At 46.2% G+C, this 14,722-nt stretch overlaps 1 protein-coding gene across 1 annotated transcript; it reads left to right on the forward strand.

Annotated features, from left to right (window-relative positions):
* Positions 1 to 3,322: 3,322 nt before the first annotated feature.
* Positions 3,323 to 12,633, forward strand: polr2a (RNA polymerase II subunit A). The gene is made up of 29 exons (XM_010771121.1): positions 3,323 to 3,644; positions 4,426 to 4,558; positions 4,667 to 4,803; positions 4,916 to 5,089; positions 5,206 to 5,487; positions 5,591 to 5,752; positions 5,837 to 6,057; positions 6,157 to 6,289; positions 6,401 to 6,525; positions 6,707 to 6,917; positions 7,000 to 7,209; positions 7,300 to 7,468; positions 7,590 to 7,684; positions 7,774 to 7,977; positions 8,064 to 8,286; positions 8,379 to 8,562; positions 8,721 to 8,892; positions 8,994 to 9,099; positions 9,592 to 9,797; positions 9,882 to 10,145; positions 10,231 to 10,438; positions 10,522 to 10,622; positions 10,708 to 10,812; positions 10,904 to 11,086; positions 11,197 to 11,400; positions 11,490 to 11,676; positions 11,767 to 11,880; positions 11,969 to 12,118; positions 12,530 to 12,633. The coding sequence occupies exons 1-29, from the start codon at positions 3,558 to 3,560 to the stop codon at positions 12,631 to 12,633; spliced, it is 4,854 nt and encodes a 1,617-aa protein (XP_010769423.1). The 5' UTR covers positions 3,323 to 3,557.
* The last annotated feature ends 2,089 nt before the right edge of the window (positions 12,634 to 14,722 follow it).

The raw sequence follows: 14,722 nt of genomic DNA on the forward strand, positions 1-14,722 counted from the left end.
TCAGAAGTTTGCTCTAGTAAAATTACAGAAGTATTTGCAGCAAAATATACTTAAAGTATCAGAGTAGATTTTTAAATGTTCTTATAACAGACGGCTCCTGTTAAAGCAAAAGCTTGTTGAAGTTTAGAAAAAAATATATCATGCATGTATCAAATGTGCAATAATGCTTTGCTTACAAGTCCAAATTGACACAATTCGTAAATCATTTGTATATGCTTTGGTTTAGGTTGTCATTGATACAATCATGCCAATGAAGGATATTATATTTAATGGATCTCGGTTGTCATTATGTTCACAAGCAGTAGCCACATGTGTTTGTAATATTTTGCATAAATGGTAGATTGTACATGTATTCAAAACGTGTGGATGAATTCCTTCCCACAGTATCTATGTACTAACCTCCTTGCAGCAGTAGAGGGAGCTCCTTTGACAGCCCGCCGAAAAACACTGAAAACGTGGTTGTGCAATGTCTTTGTAACGCTGACAATTCTCAATATGAGCCAGAGGAGGGAGCCAGCTGGTCAATAATGAATCCTTTGTATAGTCATGGTATAGCATGGCACATGGTGAACAAAGTGATTCACTGTCACATTCTTCTACATGTCAAACCTAGCATACAAATGTGTTATATTCATTTGAATTACTCAAAACAGAACATGGTTTGACTCCATAAGGATACTGCAGATCTGTTCTTACTTCTTGGTTTGCATCTTGTTTCCTTCCTGTGCTGAACCTACCAAAAAAGAGATGAGGGCACACAGGCAAGCTCATGCTGCTAGCAGCACATCATTGATGAGCAGTCCCATTTAACTTGACAGTGATATTAGAAGAACTATGGTTAAATTAATTGTGTTTAATTTGTCAAAAATAAAAAAAATCACAGTCCACCATATTGGTTCAGTGTCTTTATTTAAACAGAAGGCAGTAAAAACATGTTTCACACAAGGTCAACATTCTGAGCACTGTTACATATAAATTACATTTAATTAGACAATATCAGGTATACAAATACCTATGCAATAATAGCACTGAAATATAAACAACAGCACTATTTAGATGTTACTTTCATTTCTTTAAAATGGAGAAAGAATGCACTGCCTGCCAAGAGCAACATATTGTTCTAAGGAAATATAAAGTACTTCTTGTTTGGGAAGATAGAGATGTATGCCTCTCAAAAAGGACCATACATTAACAGTGTTGCCTTCTACTTTTAGACAACAATATTGCCATTAACCCAGGGCAAACGTCTTCCCTTCCCTTGTGCTGTAAACAAGGAGAGCTAACCGGATAAATCTATTGTGTAACAAGCTAATGGAATCTCTAAGTCCCTGGAGACAAGATAATTACTTTAACCTATTACACCTAAACTTTAAGTAATCGTTAGATTGAGTAAAAGGGTGGTATGCCTCCAATGTCATATTCACTGAAAAATCAGTTGTAAAAACCCTATTATTGAGTAGACAGCAGGCATATTCTTTCAATAACAGACTAATATCAACGTAGTTAGCTAGCAAAATGGCTTCAACTTCGACGAAGAGTAAGGACTATTGAAACGTATCCACACTTTATATCCTATCACGTTAAAACTAGCAATTTAAAACATACACTGAGCCGCTCCTTATTTTATCAAGGTGCTCAACGTTTGTATTTATTTTCTAAATACGTAGCTATGTGGCCAGTCAAGTTAGCCAACAAGAACATCCCAGACTCCATCTTTCTCAACAAGAAGCATATCGTTGAACACCGCCATGTTGGGCGCTAGAGGAGTCCAACAATGCTAGCTTAGATAGCCTTTATATTTGACCTCGGGGTAAAGTTATAACACAATACAAACCCTATCTGCTGCTATAACAAACACTCTTGTACTATAGCATTAACACCAAGACAAAGGTAGACTAGCAGAACCGGCGATTTACTAAGCTAACGTAGCTATTGCTAGCAACTAGCTGGCCGTTTGGTCCCGCAGCGTTCTTTCCGAGACTAAACCATCCGGGTCCTTTCGCTTACTTTTTTGCATCTTCTGAGCAAAACCCAACTTTCAAATACTATATTTATTCATATGAAAGCCTATCAAGTTAACTATGTATAATAATTGTCCATGGGTACGATAAAAATACAGAAAGCAGGGATCATACCGTCGTTGTCGGCAAAGTAATCATACGTTGAGCTAACCTGGCTCTAATTGCTAAGAAAGCTACACTTGTTATTAAAACTGTCCTCAGCTGGCTAGTATATTAGTTTTAATGATCACAGTTTCGAGTGATTAAAGTTAGTTTCCAATTAAATAATGAGCGAAGTAATGTAACTTAGCGTTAACCGCCAAAACGACAGTATATCAGACTGCTTTCGAAACGTGGCCTACGACAACGTTTATCATTTTAACAAATATATTGAAAATATAACAACAACTGAACAAAACAATTACATATATGTTACACGCATAACATGTTCATATACAATTCGTGAAAAACTGCTGGAAAACAAATGTAGAATGAACACTTAAGGCTTCCCCCAGTCTTTCCTATAGGGCGTACGGAAAATCCATTCGACTTGCCGGACACCATTCGGAGGAGAGTCCGAGGCTTGAGACAAAGTCCCATAGATCCAAAATTGCACAGGACGGAAAACCCAAGAGTCGATGTGTTTCTAAAGTATGTCGAAAATAATCCACGATGCAATGTTTCGAGATGGAAATATCATGTATTTCGACCATTTCCCCATGTGTAATCAAAGGTCTTAACAGGCCTCAGCCCTGAGCCTCTTTTCTTAGAGCCCAGGCTGATCTACAGCGAGACGAACGGGAGAACAGAGATTTTTTTTATTTTTGCTCAGAGGGAAGAAATTCACATCGGCAACATTCGGCCACCATCGGAAGCAGGGCGGGTTTTGTTGAAATTATTCTAAGAAGGTTCATTTCTTCGTAGCCATTGGTCATCGCTTTTCAACTACTCAATATTAATAAGACAACGGACGAATAGAAATTATTTAAGTTGAATATTCACATTTTGCATGCAAATTAGACATCGCACCGCCTACTCCGTTTTAATAAAGCCAATCGGGGTGAGTTTAGATTAAATCAACGCCCGCCTTTATTTGTGATTCGTTAAAAAAATAAACGTGCTCTGTAATTGGCTGTACGTGTGGCAACATTAATTATTCATGTGACTGCATTGAATGGCCAATGAGCGTTTTACTACAGAGATCCATGTCCCACCTACCAAAGAGTCAGCCCCTGTCTTTCTGCCTGTGCAACCCCGTAGTAGGCACTCAGTCTATAAAACCAAACGTTGGAGCGCTTCATGTTCAGAAGCGCTAAGAGCGCTCCAGAGTCTAGACCTTAAAAGGGAAGGGAGCAGTCGGTAGCCATCTTACTTAGGACCAAAACACAAATATCTCGACTATAAAGGCAACCGACAACAGAGGTCCCTGGGATATCGCCTTCGGAGACTTTCCGGTCACCGTTGGCGGCCTGACCAGAGTCGTGGTGACAATTTAAAGACTGTTCCTGCTCACAAAGCGGCGTGCCGAGGAAGGACGCGTCTCTTTGAATAGACAGGATGCATGGACCGCCCTCCGGCGACAGCGCATGCCCATTGCGCACGATCAAGAGAGTTCAATTCGGCATCATCAGCCCAGATGAGCTTGTAGGTTTTCTTTTTGGGGGGGAATGGGGTATTTTAATAATTTTCGTTTAGATCACACACCACTCTTACATTTGCTTCATTGATCTTGTAGTTTAACATATATGGCAAAGACATGGTTCTGTTTACGACGTGAAATACTCGCTGTTAGCCTAGCTTAGCTAACTAGCTGTATCAGGCTGGTGGAGCTTGTGCTAACTAGCATGTTGCAGGAAGTTTGAAAACTTAAAGCACAACATTCTCAAAAAGTATACATGCTATCACATGAATTAAACCCCCTTTTAATGTATTCAATGTACCTTGTAGGCCCATCAGTAAGTAGACATTTTGCTTACTTTAATGCTTTCAGTTATATAGACATGGCTCGCTTGGTTTTACCACTGATACACCGCATTGTACTCGCTATAAACGAATAAAAGGGTACTTCAACAATTTTCGATATGCATGTTTTCTTTAATTTAAGATGAGGTGTTGTTGTAGTTTTAGGCATTAATGTATACTAGATTAGGAATGCAAATGTAATTGAGCATACCATTTCATATAATGGTAAAAGTTTATGTTTACAGAACTGTATTTTTCCTCGGTTTTTCTGTGAATTTAACGTTTTAAACACTATATGATGTTTAAAAAAATATTTTGTACCTGATTTCGATTAATGCTTGACACAAATAAATATTTATAACATGTATGTGCAGAGGTATTTTTATTTTATTATAGGCAGTAGGTGATCAACTTCAGATTATTGTCAAATGTGTAGCATCAACTATGATGTGTTTGTCTGCAGAAACGGTTGTCCGTTACGGAGGGGGGTATCAAATACCCCGAAACAACAGAAGGAGGACGTCCTAAAATGGGTGGCCTTATGGACCCCAGACAAGGGGTCATAGACCGATCTGGGCGATGTCAGACATGTGCAGGTATAATGTCATTTTAGCACTTCCTACCAAAATATATGATCAGGTGGCTGCTGTCCTTAACTGGTGTCATTAATCATAATAATATAAACATGCTTTTTGTTTCCTCAGGCAACATGACAGAATGCCCTGGCCACTTCGGGCACATAGAACTGGCAAAGCCAGTCTTCCACGTCGGCTTCGTAACAAAGATTATGAAGATTCTTCGTTGCGTCTGCTTCTTTTGCTCTAAGCTTCTAGTGGATCCAGTAAGTACATTCAGTATTTATCTGTACGTTATGATGATAATCTACCCATTTTAATCCAACAAAGTAAGATTTCCGTGTTGTTCATAGCTTTTCTTTTTGCTTTTATCTCCAGACCAATCCAAAGATCAAAGACATCCTAATAAAATCTAAAGGGCAGCACAGAAAACGTTTGACACATGTATACGAGCTGTGCAAGGGAAAAAACATCTGTGAAGGAGGAGAGGAGATGGACAACAAGTTTGGAATGGAACAGCAGGATGCTGAGGAGGACCTTACCAAGGACAAGGTATTTGGGTTTAATCTTGTTATCATTGTTAATGGGCATCTTGTCTCAACATTTACGTCACTGTCCAAAATATTCTCGTTCTCACTTTATTTTATCCAACCATGTGACTTACGCAGGGTCACGGTGGCTGTGGGCGTTACCAACCCCGCATCAAACGCACCGGCTTGGAGCTGTACGCCGAGTGGAAGCACGTTAACGAGGATTCGCAGGAGAAGAAAATCCTGCTGAGTCCTGAACGTGTGCACGAGATCTTCAAGCGCATCTCCGATGAAGAAGACGTCATCTTGGGCCTGGACCCCAAGTTTGCCCGACCAGAGTGGATGATTGTAACGGTGTTACCTGTGCCTCCCCTGGCTGTCAGGCCTGCTGTCGTCATGCAGGGCTCTGCTCGAAACCAGGTAAAGCAATAGGATCACAGACAGATTATTTTTTTCCTGCATGTTTAAGTGATGTAAAAAAATGTGATTAACAATGAATCATCCCTTAACTTGTGTTCTAAAGGATGACTTGACCCACAAGCTGGCGGATATTGTCAAAATCAACAACCAGCTGAGAAGAAACGAGCAGAGCGGCGCTGCGGCTCACGTCATCGCTGAGGATGTCAAACTGCTCCAGTTTCACGTAGCCACCATGATTGACAACGAGCTGCCAGGTCTGCCAAGGGTATGTATGCAATTCCTCCAGCCCTGTCTGACCATTTCTGTGTTTCCATGGTGCTTATTTTACTATATATTTTTTCTTTCACAGGCAATGCAAAAGTCTGGCCGTCCTCTAAAATCCCTTAAACAGCGTCTAAAGGGGAAGGAGGGCCGAGTCCGAGGTAACCTCATGGGTAAGCGTGTGGACTTCTCCGCCCGTACCGTCATCACGCCAGACCCCAACCTGCATATCGACCAAGTAGGCGTGCCTCGATCCATCGCAGCCAACATGACCTTCCCAGAACTCGTCACACCCTTTAATATCGACAGGTACTGCCGTGTAGAGAGCAGATTCAACTTCATGTAATGTGGGAGAACCTGTATTCCAAATGATGGAAAGTGATGTCATCTAATTAATGTCCGTCTTAGATTACAAGAGCTGGTACGAAGAGGCAACAGCCAGTACCCAGGAGCCAAATACATCATCCGGGACAACGGGGACCGAATTGACCTTCGATTTCACCCCAAACCAAGTGACCTTCACCTGCAGATCGGCTACAAGGTAAGATCCAAATATACCTATAAACTACTGCATTTTTTTGTTGGATGATTTAAAAAATATCCTTTAAATCTTCTCACAGACTAAACCTGTTTGAATTTGTTTCTTATTCAGGTTGAAAGACACATGTGTGACGGCGACATCATCATCTTCAACAGACAGCCTACACTACATAAAATGTCCATGATGGGGCACAGGGTCCGAATCCTGCCGTGGTCAACGTTTCGACTCAACCTCAGGTACCAGATAAAAACCACACATCCCTTGTCTTCCTTGAAATATACAGTAACCGTAATAATAATAATTGTGATTTTTTGTTTTAATTGGGTCTTTATACAAGTTCCTGTCACTGTTACATTGTCCTTTTACTGAATTATGCTGTAGCTGCTCTTACATCCCATTCTCTCCTCCTCCCTCCAGTGTGACCACCCCATACAACGCTGACTTTGACGGGGATGAGATGAACCTCCACCTGCCTCAGTCCTTGGAGACGAGGGCTGAAATCCAGGAGCTGGCCATGGTGCCGCGTATGATCGTCACCCCCCAGTCCAACAGGCCCGTCATGGGTATCGTGCAGGACACCCTCACAGCCGTGCGCAAATTCACCAAGAGAGACGTTTTCTTAGAGAGGGTAAGGGGATTGTTACAAGATCACCAGCTGCGTCTTTCTCCGCCTTGAAAGAGGTTTAACACGCTGCGTTTGTCCACCACAGGGGGAGGTGATGAACCTCCTCATGTTCCTCTCCACCTGGGATGGAAAAGTGCCTCAGCCGGCCCTCCTGAAGCCCCGCCCTCTGTGGACCGGGAAGCAGATCTTCAGCCTAATCATTCCCGGACACATTAACGTGATCCGCACACACAGCACCCATCCCGACGAGGAGGACAGCGGCCCCTACAAGCACATCTCACCCGGGGACACCAAGGTACTTTCCCATGCATTATCATGTATAGGTGAAACGGGGGGGGGGGAAATGGACGACAAGTGACCTCATGGTGAACTCTGTCACACACAGGTCATAGTGGAGAATGGGGAGCTGATCATGGGCATCCTGTGTAAGAAATCCCTGGGAACCTCCGCCGGCTCCCTCGTCCACATCTCGTACCTGGAGATGGGCCACGACATCACCAGACTCTTCTACTCCAACATTCAGACTGTGGTCAACCACTGGCTGCTCATCGAGGGTACGTGAGCACACCATTATTGCTGTATGACAACTGATTGTTTTAAGGAGTTTTTGCAACCAAACCTTCAAATTTAGTTTTCCCCTAAAATTGATGAGTATACTCTTGATATTCTCTCCAGGTGCTTCTATTGGTATTGGTGACTCCATTGCTGATGCCAAGACCTACCTCGACATCCAGAACACCATCAAGAAAGCCAAACAGGATGTGATAGAAGTAAGCACAACATTTCTAATTTAACCGGATTTTCAGCAGAAATGACCAACAGAAATGTTAATTATTTCCTTTGCCTTTTTGTCTGCCAGGTCATCGAGAAAGCCCACAACAACGAGCTGGAGCCGACCCCCGGTAACACTCTGAGGCAGACCTTTGAGAACCAGGTGAATCGTATCCTGAACGACGCTCGTGACAAAACTGGATCCTCCGCCCAGAAGTCTCTGTCTGAGTACAACAACTTCAAGTCCATGGTGGTGGCCGGGTCCAAAGGCTCAAAGATTAACATCTCACAGGTACAGGAAGCCCTCCTTTTCCCATCTCCTAGATGAGTGACCGCTTTGATTTACTCTAACATCTCTTATCTTACCTCTTTATCCAGGTTATCGCCGTGGTGGGGCAGCAGAACGTGGAGGGTAAGCGAATCCCCTTCGGCTTCAAACACCGCACGCTGCCTCACTTCATCAAGGATGATTACGGTCCTGAGAGCAGAGGCTTCGTGGAGAACTCCTACCTGGCCGGTCTGACGCCCACTGAGTTCTTCTTCCACGCCATGGGAGGCAGAGAGGGTCTTATCGACACAGCCGTCAAGACAGCCGAGACTGGTGAGTGTGGAAGGACACGAGTCAGGATAGGCTTCATAAATATACAGGGAAATGTTTTTTTTTAACATGTTACATCTTTTTTATCCCACCAGGTTACATCCAGCGTCGTCTGATCAAGTCCATGGAGTCGGTGATGGTGAAGTACGACGGCACCGTGCGTAACTCAATCAACCAGGTGGTGCAGCTGCGCTACGGAGAGGACGGCCTGGCAGGAGAGAACGTGGAGTTTCAGAATGTGGCAACGCTCAAACCCTCACACAAGGCCTTCGAGAAGAAGTATGTCAGACATCGTACACTCGGAGAGCATTTTCACTTGTGTTTGTATATCATTGAGGTAGAGAGTTATGGTCCCAAACATGGCGTACGTTTCTCAACTATGTAACAACATATTTTAATTTAATATTAACCATCTTGTTCTCCTTTTTTGTCTCTAGGTTTAGGTTTGATTGCACCAATGAGCGAGCGCTGAGGCGGATGCTGCAGGAGGACGTAGTTAAAGACGTGTTGACCAATGCCAATGTGCAGAGCTCTTTGGAGAAGGAGTATGACAGGATGAAGGAGGACAGGGAGGTCCTCCGAGCCATTTTCCCCACCGGGGACAGTAAGGTGTGTGTTCTCTCCTGTAGACATGCTACTGCTTTTTACACCTCTTGTTCTGCCAAATCAAAAACATAATCATATAACGCAATTCTCACCCTTGCCTTCAGGTTGTGCTGCCATGCAACCTGGCCAGAATGATCTGGAACGCTCAGAAGATCTTCCGCATCAACGTTCGGACCCCGACAGACCTCAACCCTCTGAGGGTGGTCGAGGGTAAGCTAAAAAAATAACAAACCTTGTGCAACATGTCACCACTCTCTGTTCGTTCTTCCTCTCGTTACATTAGCTGTTGACTTACACAGCCAAGTTGACACTCAGTTTCCTCACCACATATTAAGTTACAGGATTTTGTGAACTGTGTAGAAACACCTGCTGTAGATTTTAGAAATGGTGGACTGAGCCTGACCTTGGGTGCACCTTTAAGCCACTTTAAGCCCACTGGTGGATCCTCATGTGTTTACATAACAGGAAAAACACTTCACGTCCATGTCGCTAAGCTAGAGAGAGAATTGTATTGAGGTACATCTCAAATATAACGTTGTCTTGGAGAAAGAAATATGATTTATTGCCTCATTAAAAGTGTTTATGCTAGTGCACAATTTGTATAGCTTATGTTCTGTATTTATTTAGATGATATAAAACGACCCCAGGAAGCTGTATCAATGTAACCAAAAGTCTGAATCTGTGTGCTCTCTGCTTCTCCAGGTCTTCAAGACTTGAGTAAAAAGCTGGTGATCGTGAACGGCGAAGACCCGCTCAGTCGACAGGCCCAGCAGAACGCCACCCTGCTCTTCAACATCCACCTGCGCTCCACCCTCTGCTCCAAGCGCATGACGGAGGAGTTCCGCCTTTCCACTGAAGCCTACGACTGGCTGCTGGGAGAGATCGAGGCCAAATTCAACCAGTCCATTGTAAGTTCAGCGCCTTAAGAGTTCACTGCTAGACTTTGGGAGATTTCTTCGTCAATTGACCTCCGTGTTTTCCTCCGTTCCCAGGCTCACCCAGGAGAAATGGTGGGCGCTCTGGCTGCTCAGTCTCTGGGAGAGCCCGCCACCCAGATGACCCTGAACACTTTCCATTACGCCGGTGTGTCCGCCAAGAACGTAACACTGGGTGTGCCCCGTCTAAAGGAGTTGATCAACATCTCCAAGAAGCCCAAAACCCCCTCGCTGACCGTGTTCCTGCTGGGTCAGGCGGCCCGTGACGCCGAGAGGGCCAAAGACATCCTCTGTAGGCTGGAGCACACCACACTGCGGAAGGTGAGCGACGGAATGAGATTAAACAAATTCGCCTGACAACTTACTTTTAAAAAAGCAGTGACTAAAAGCTATTCTTTCTACTCAGGTGACGGCCAACACCGCCATCTACTACGACCCCAACCCCCAGAACACGGTGGTGGCCGAGGACCAGGAGTGGGTGAACGTCTACTATGAGATGCCCGACTTTGACGTGACGCGCATCTCACCGTGGCTGCTGCGTATCGAGCTCGACCGCAAGCACATGACCGATCGCAAGCTGACCATGGAGCAGATCGCAGAGAAGATCAACTCAGGTGGGTGGTGTGCAGATATGACGTTTATTTTATATAAACTCAATGGCTTTTTCTAACAACCCCTTTTTTTTTTTACCTCGAAGGTTTCGGAGATGACTTGAACTGCATCTTCAATGACGACAATGCAGAGAAGCTCGTTCTGCGAATCCGAATCATGAACAGCGACGAGAACAAGTTCCAAGAGGCGAGCACTGATTGGATATTCAACGAAAATACTGGCACTGTGGTTGGCTTTATTTGTAATCATGAATATTTGCTTGTTCTTCTAGGACGAGGAGGTGGTGGACAAAATGGATGATGACGTGTTCTTGAGGTGCATTGAGTCCAACATGCTGACTGACATGACCCTGCAAGGCATTGACCAGATCAGCAAGGTAGACCCCCACCCACCCTCAGTCATTGGTAACAAAAGGGATGTATACCTGCCTGTGGCCATGAGTCAAACCTCCCTCTCCTCTCCTCCAGGTGTACATGCACTTGCCCCAGACTGACAACAAGAAGAAGATCATCATCACGGAGGAAGGTGAGTTCAAGGCCCTGCAAGAGTGGATCCTGGAGACGGACGGTGTGAGCCTCATGAGGGTCCTCAGCGAGAAGGACGTGGATCCCGTCAGGACCACCTCCAACGACATCGTGGAGATCTTCACGGTACGAAAGCATTACAAAAAAAGCTTGGTTTCAACAAAAGAACTGTCGTGGAAAAATGGACACATACTAGTTTCTCCTAACATTTCCCCCTAACATTCTTTCCTACCTAGGTCTTGGGAATTGAGGCGGTGCGGAAGGCTCTGGAGAGGGAGTTGAACCACGTCATCTCCTTTGACGGTTCCTACGTCAACTACCGCCATTTGTCTCTGCTTTGTGACACCATGACCTCCCGCGGTCATCTGATGGCCATCACGCGTCACGGCATCAATCGTCAAGACACAGGACCGCTCATGAAGTGTTCCTTTGAGGAAACGGTAAATAAACTGCACTCTACTATGTCTATCCACTGATTGGAGAGAAAAAAAAGGACCACTTTAAGGACGCTCCATGTCTCTGTCTTCAGGTGGATGTGTTGATGGAGGCGTCCTCCCACGCTGAGAACGACCCCATGAAGGGTGTGTCGGAGAACATCATGCTCGGCCAGCTGGCCCCATGTGGGACAGGATGCTTCGATTTGCTGTTGGATGCGGAGAAGTGTAAATACGGCATGGAGATCCCTACAAACATTCCTGGCATCAGCGTGGCTGGACGTGAGTACAGAGAGTTTGAGCTATAATGCAGAACGGTTTCTATCGAGTAGGAGCTATGATATTTACATTCTGTTCCCGTCCTATTTGCAGCCACTGGAATGTTCTTTGGCACGGTGCCGAGTCCCATGAGCGGTATGTCGCCTGCCATGACCCCCTGGAACACAGGAGCGACACCCGCCTACGGAGCCTGGTCCCCCAGCGTCGGTGAGTGGACCCCCGGGCTGTTGTCTCTTATTTTTTTGTGTTTTGGATTTCTTTTTCTGAATTTTGCCCTTTTGTGTTGTTCCTCCAGGAAGCGGCATGACCCCCGGAGCGGCAGGTTTCTCTCCCAGCGCGGCGTCAGACGCCAGTGGCTTCTCTCCCGGCTACTCCCCCGCCTGGTCTCCCACTCCTGGCTCTCCGGGGTCTCCAGGACCTGCCAGCCCCTACATCCCATCTCCAGGTGAGACACTGCAGAACACACAGGTTGCAGGGAATTGTTGAACATTTTTGCTTCATTCAATATTTAGTTTTCTACATAATAACACAACTGTTTGATTGGATCCTTTGATCTTAATCATTTTGTGAAATCTAATGTTTCAAATTTGTCTTAAGAAATGAGCTTTCACTCATTATTAAAAAAACAAATCAAATGCTGAAACTTATCTTAAAATATTTCTAAACTTTTGGAAATATATATCTAGTATTATTTTTGCATTTAAGTAAAAAAAACTTGCTAAATATTGATCTTAACCGTAACTATAGAAACAGCCCTCACAGTACGTAATAACCGGATCAGTATTTGTTGACACATTAGTAGGACTTCACAAAAACAAACAACGCTTTGTTAAAGTATTTGTTTTTCCTCCCTCAGGTGGAGCCATGTCACCCAACTACTCCCCCACCTCCCCCGCGTACGAGCCTCGCCGCTCGATGTCGGGCTGTAGCGGGTTATGTGGGGCGGTGAGAGGGTCATGAGGGGGTGGAGAGGGAGAATGAGAGGTTGTAGCGGGAGGAATGAGGGGATGGAAGGGGGTTGATGTGGGGCTGGTCGGGTTGATGAGGGGTGGAAAGGGGAGCATGAGGGTGGAGAAGGCAGGATGAGCGGAGGCTCAGGAGCAAGTGGGAGTCAGAGGGTGGATGTGGGGTTCGAGGGGGAGTATGTCGGGGTCGAGGGAGGATGAGGGGGTGGAGGGGTTTTATATGGGGTGGAGGGGGAGCATGTCGGGGTCGAGGCCCAATGTGGGGGTGGAGAGGTTTCATGAGAGGGTGGAGCGGCTTCATGAGGGGTTGTAGCGGCTTCATGAGAGGATGAAGCGGGTGGATGAGGGGCTGCTGAGGTTTTATGTCGGGGTGGAGAGGATGGATGAGGGGATGGAGGGGGTGCATGTGGGGATGGTCGGGGTTTATGAGGGGTTGGAGAGGATGAATGAGAGGGTGAAGTGGGTTCATGAGTGGGTGCAGAGGATGCATGAGCGGCTGATCAGGGTTTCCGAGGTGCATGAGGGGGTGGAGAGGCCCGATGTCGGGGTGCAGCGGGTGGATGTCGGGCCGGTAGTCGGGGCTGCTGTCGCTGCTCCTCTTGTTGACTCCCCTCCTCCTCTTCCCCCCCGCGGACTTCTTTGAGTGGAGTACCCCCTGTGAACTTCCTGTCGTGGGGCAGTGGACTTCCTGTCGTGGAAATTGGTCGACCTCCACTGTCACGAAGACCTGTGTCCTACAGGGCTAACCCCGCTTTAGACAAATACGAGGTAGATTCTGGGCGGGGGAAATGGTGTACAAATTTGATAATACACTTCTGAACTGACGAGACGGACTTCCTTTCTTTTTTCCGACGGAACAACTTTTTCAAAAAATAAAAATAAAGGGTGCCCCACAGCCACGTTTGGGTTCTCCCTTACTGTTCCTCTCCTCCTACACCACTTGTGTATGGCCCCCCTCCTTCACAGGGAAAAATTGAAATATCACATGACGTAGGTCAGAGAGAGAGTAAGAGATTTTTGTAGCCCACATAATCAACACCCTTCGCATGTATAACGGTTTTCGGAAAAACTTTTCACCTAACATAAGTAGTGATTTTTCTTTTTTTTGTTCCTTCCTTCCTAATCTGAAACAAATGACGTATGAAGTGGTGCCACATAAAACAATCTGGGAAAACGACGAAAACATTTTCATATCAACGACGGTCAAAACCCCCAAAATACGTTGTTTTCACCTCGTAATCCACAATTTTACCAACCCAGTCATTGACCTCTCCACCCATCACCGCTACAGCCGACCATCGAACGACCAGCCGCTCATGCCTTCCTCCACCTCATTCTGCCCTCCACTCATTTCTACCTCTCCAACGCTCTTACTCTCTCCACCTCATCTTCCTTCACCTCATCGAACCACTGCACCCGACATCGAGCCGCTGCAGCCCGATATCGACCCACTCCACCTCCATCCTCCGCCTACAACCTCATTCTGCCTCCACCTCATCCTCCTCCTGCACCTTTATCCTCCTCTGCCCTCTCATCTGCTCTCAGCCTCAATTGACCCCCTCCACCCCCTCAAATCCCTCCTCTACACCCGACTCACGACCAACCTCATTCTCCTCTGACCCTCTCAATCCTCCCTCCACCCCCTCATCGGCCCCGAGACCTCCACAGGGGANCACCTCCCCCTCGTACAGCCCCAGCTCCCCGGAGTACACCCCCACCTCTCCAAAGTACTCTCCCACCTCGCCGAAGTACTCCCCAACATCGCCGAAGTACTCTCCTACTTCGCCCACCTACTCCCCGACGACTCCAAAATACAGCCCCACCTCTCCTACCTACTCCCCTACCTCCCCCACGTACACCCCTACCAGCCCCAAATACTCCCCAACCTCTCCTACTTACTCTCCCACTTCACCCAAGTACTCACCCACGTCTCCTACGTACTCGCCGACTAGTCCCAAAGGCTCCACGTACTCCCCCACCTCTCCGGGCTACAGCCCCACGTCGCCCACCTACAGCCCGGCCATCAGCCCCGACGACAGCGACGAGGAGAACAACTGAGGGGAGGAGGAGAAGGGGGGGCGCCT

This window comes from Notothenia coriiceps, unplaced genomic scaffold, assembly GCF_000735185.1.
Source record: "Notothenia coriiceps isolate Sejong01 unplaced genomic scaffold, NC01 NC01_scaffold00009652, whole genome shotgun sequence".
Classification (NCBI taxonomy): domain Eukaryota; kingdom Metazoa; phylum Chordata; class Actinopteri; order Perciformes; family Nototheniidae; genus Notothenia; species Notothenia coriiceps.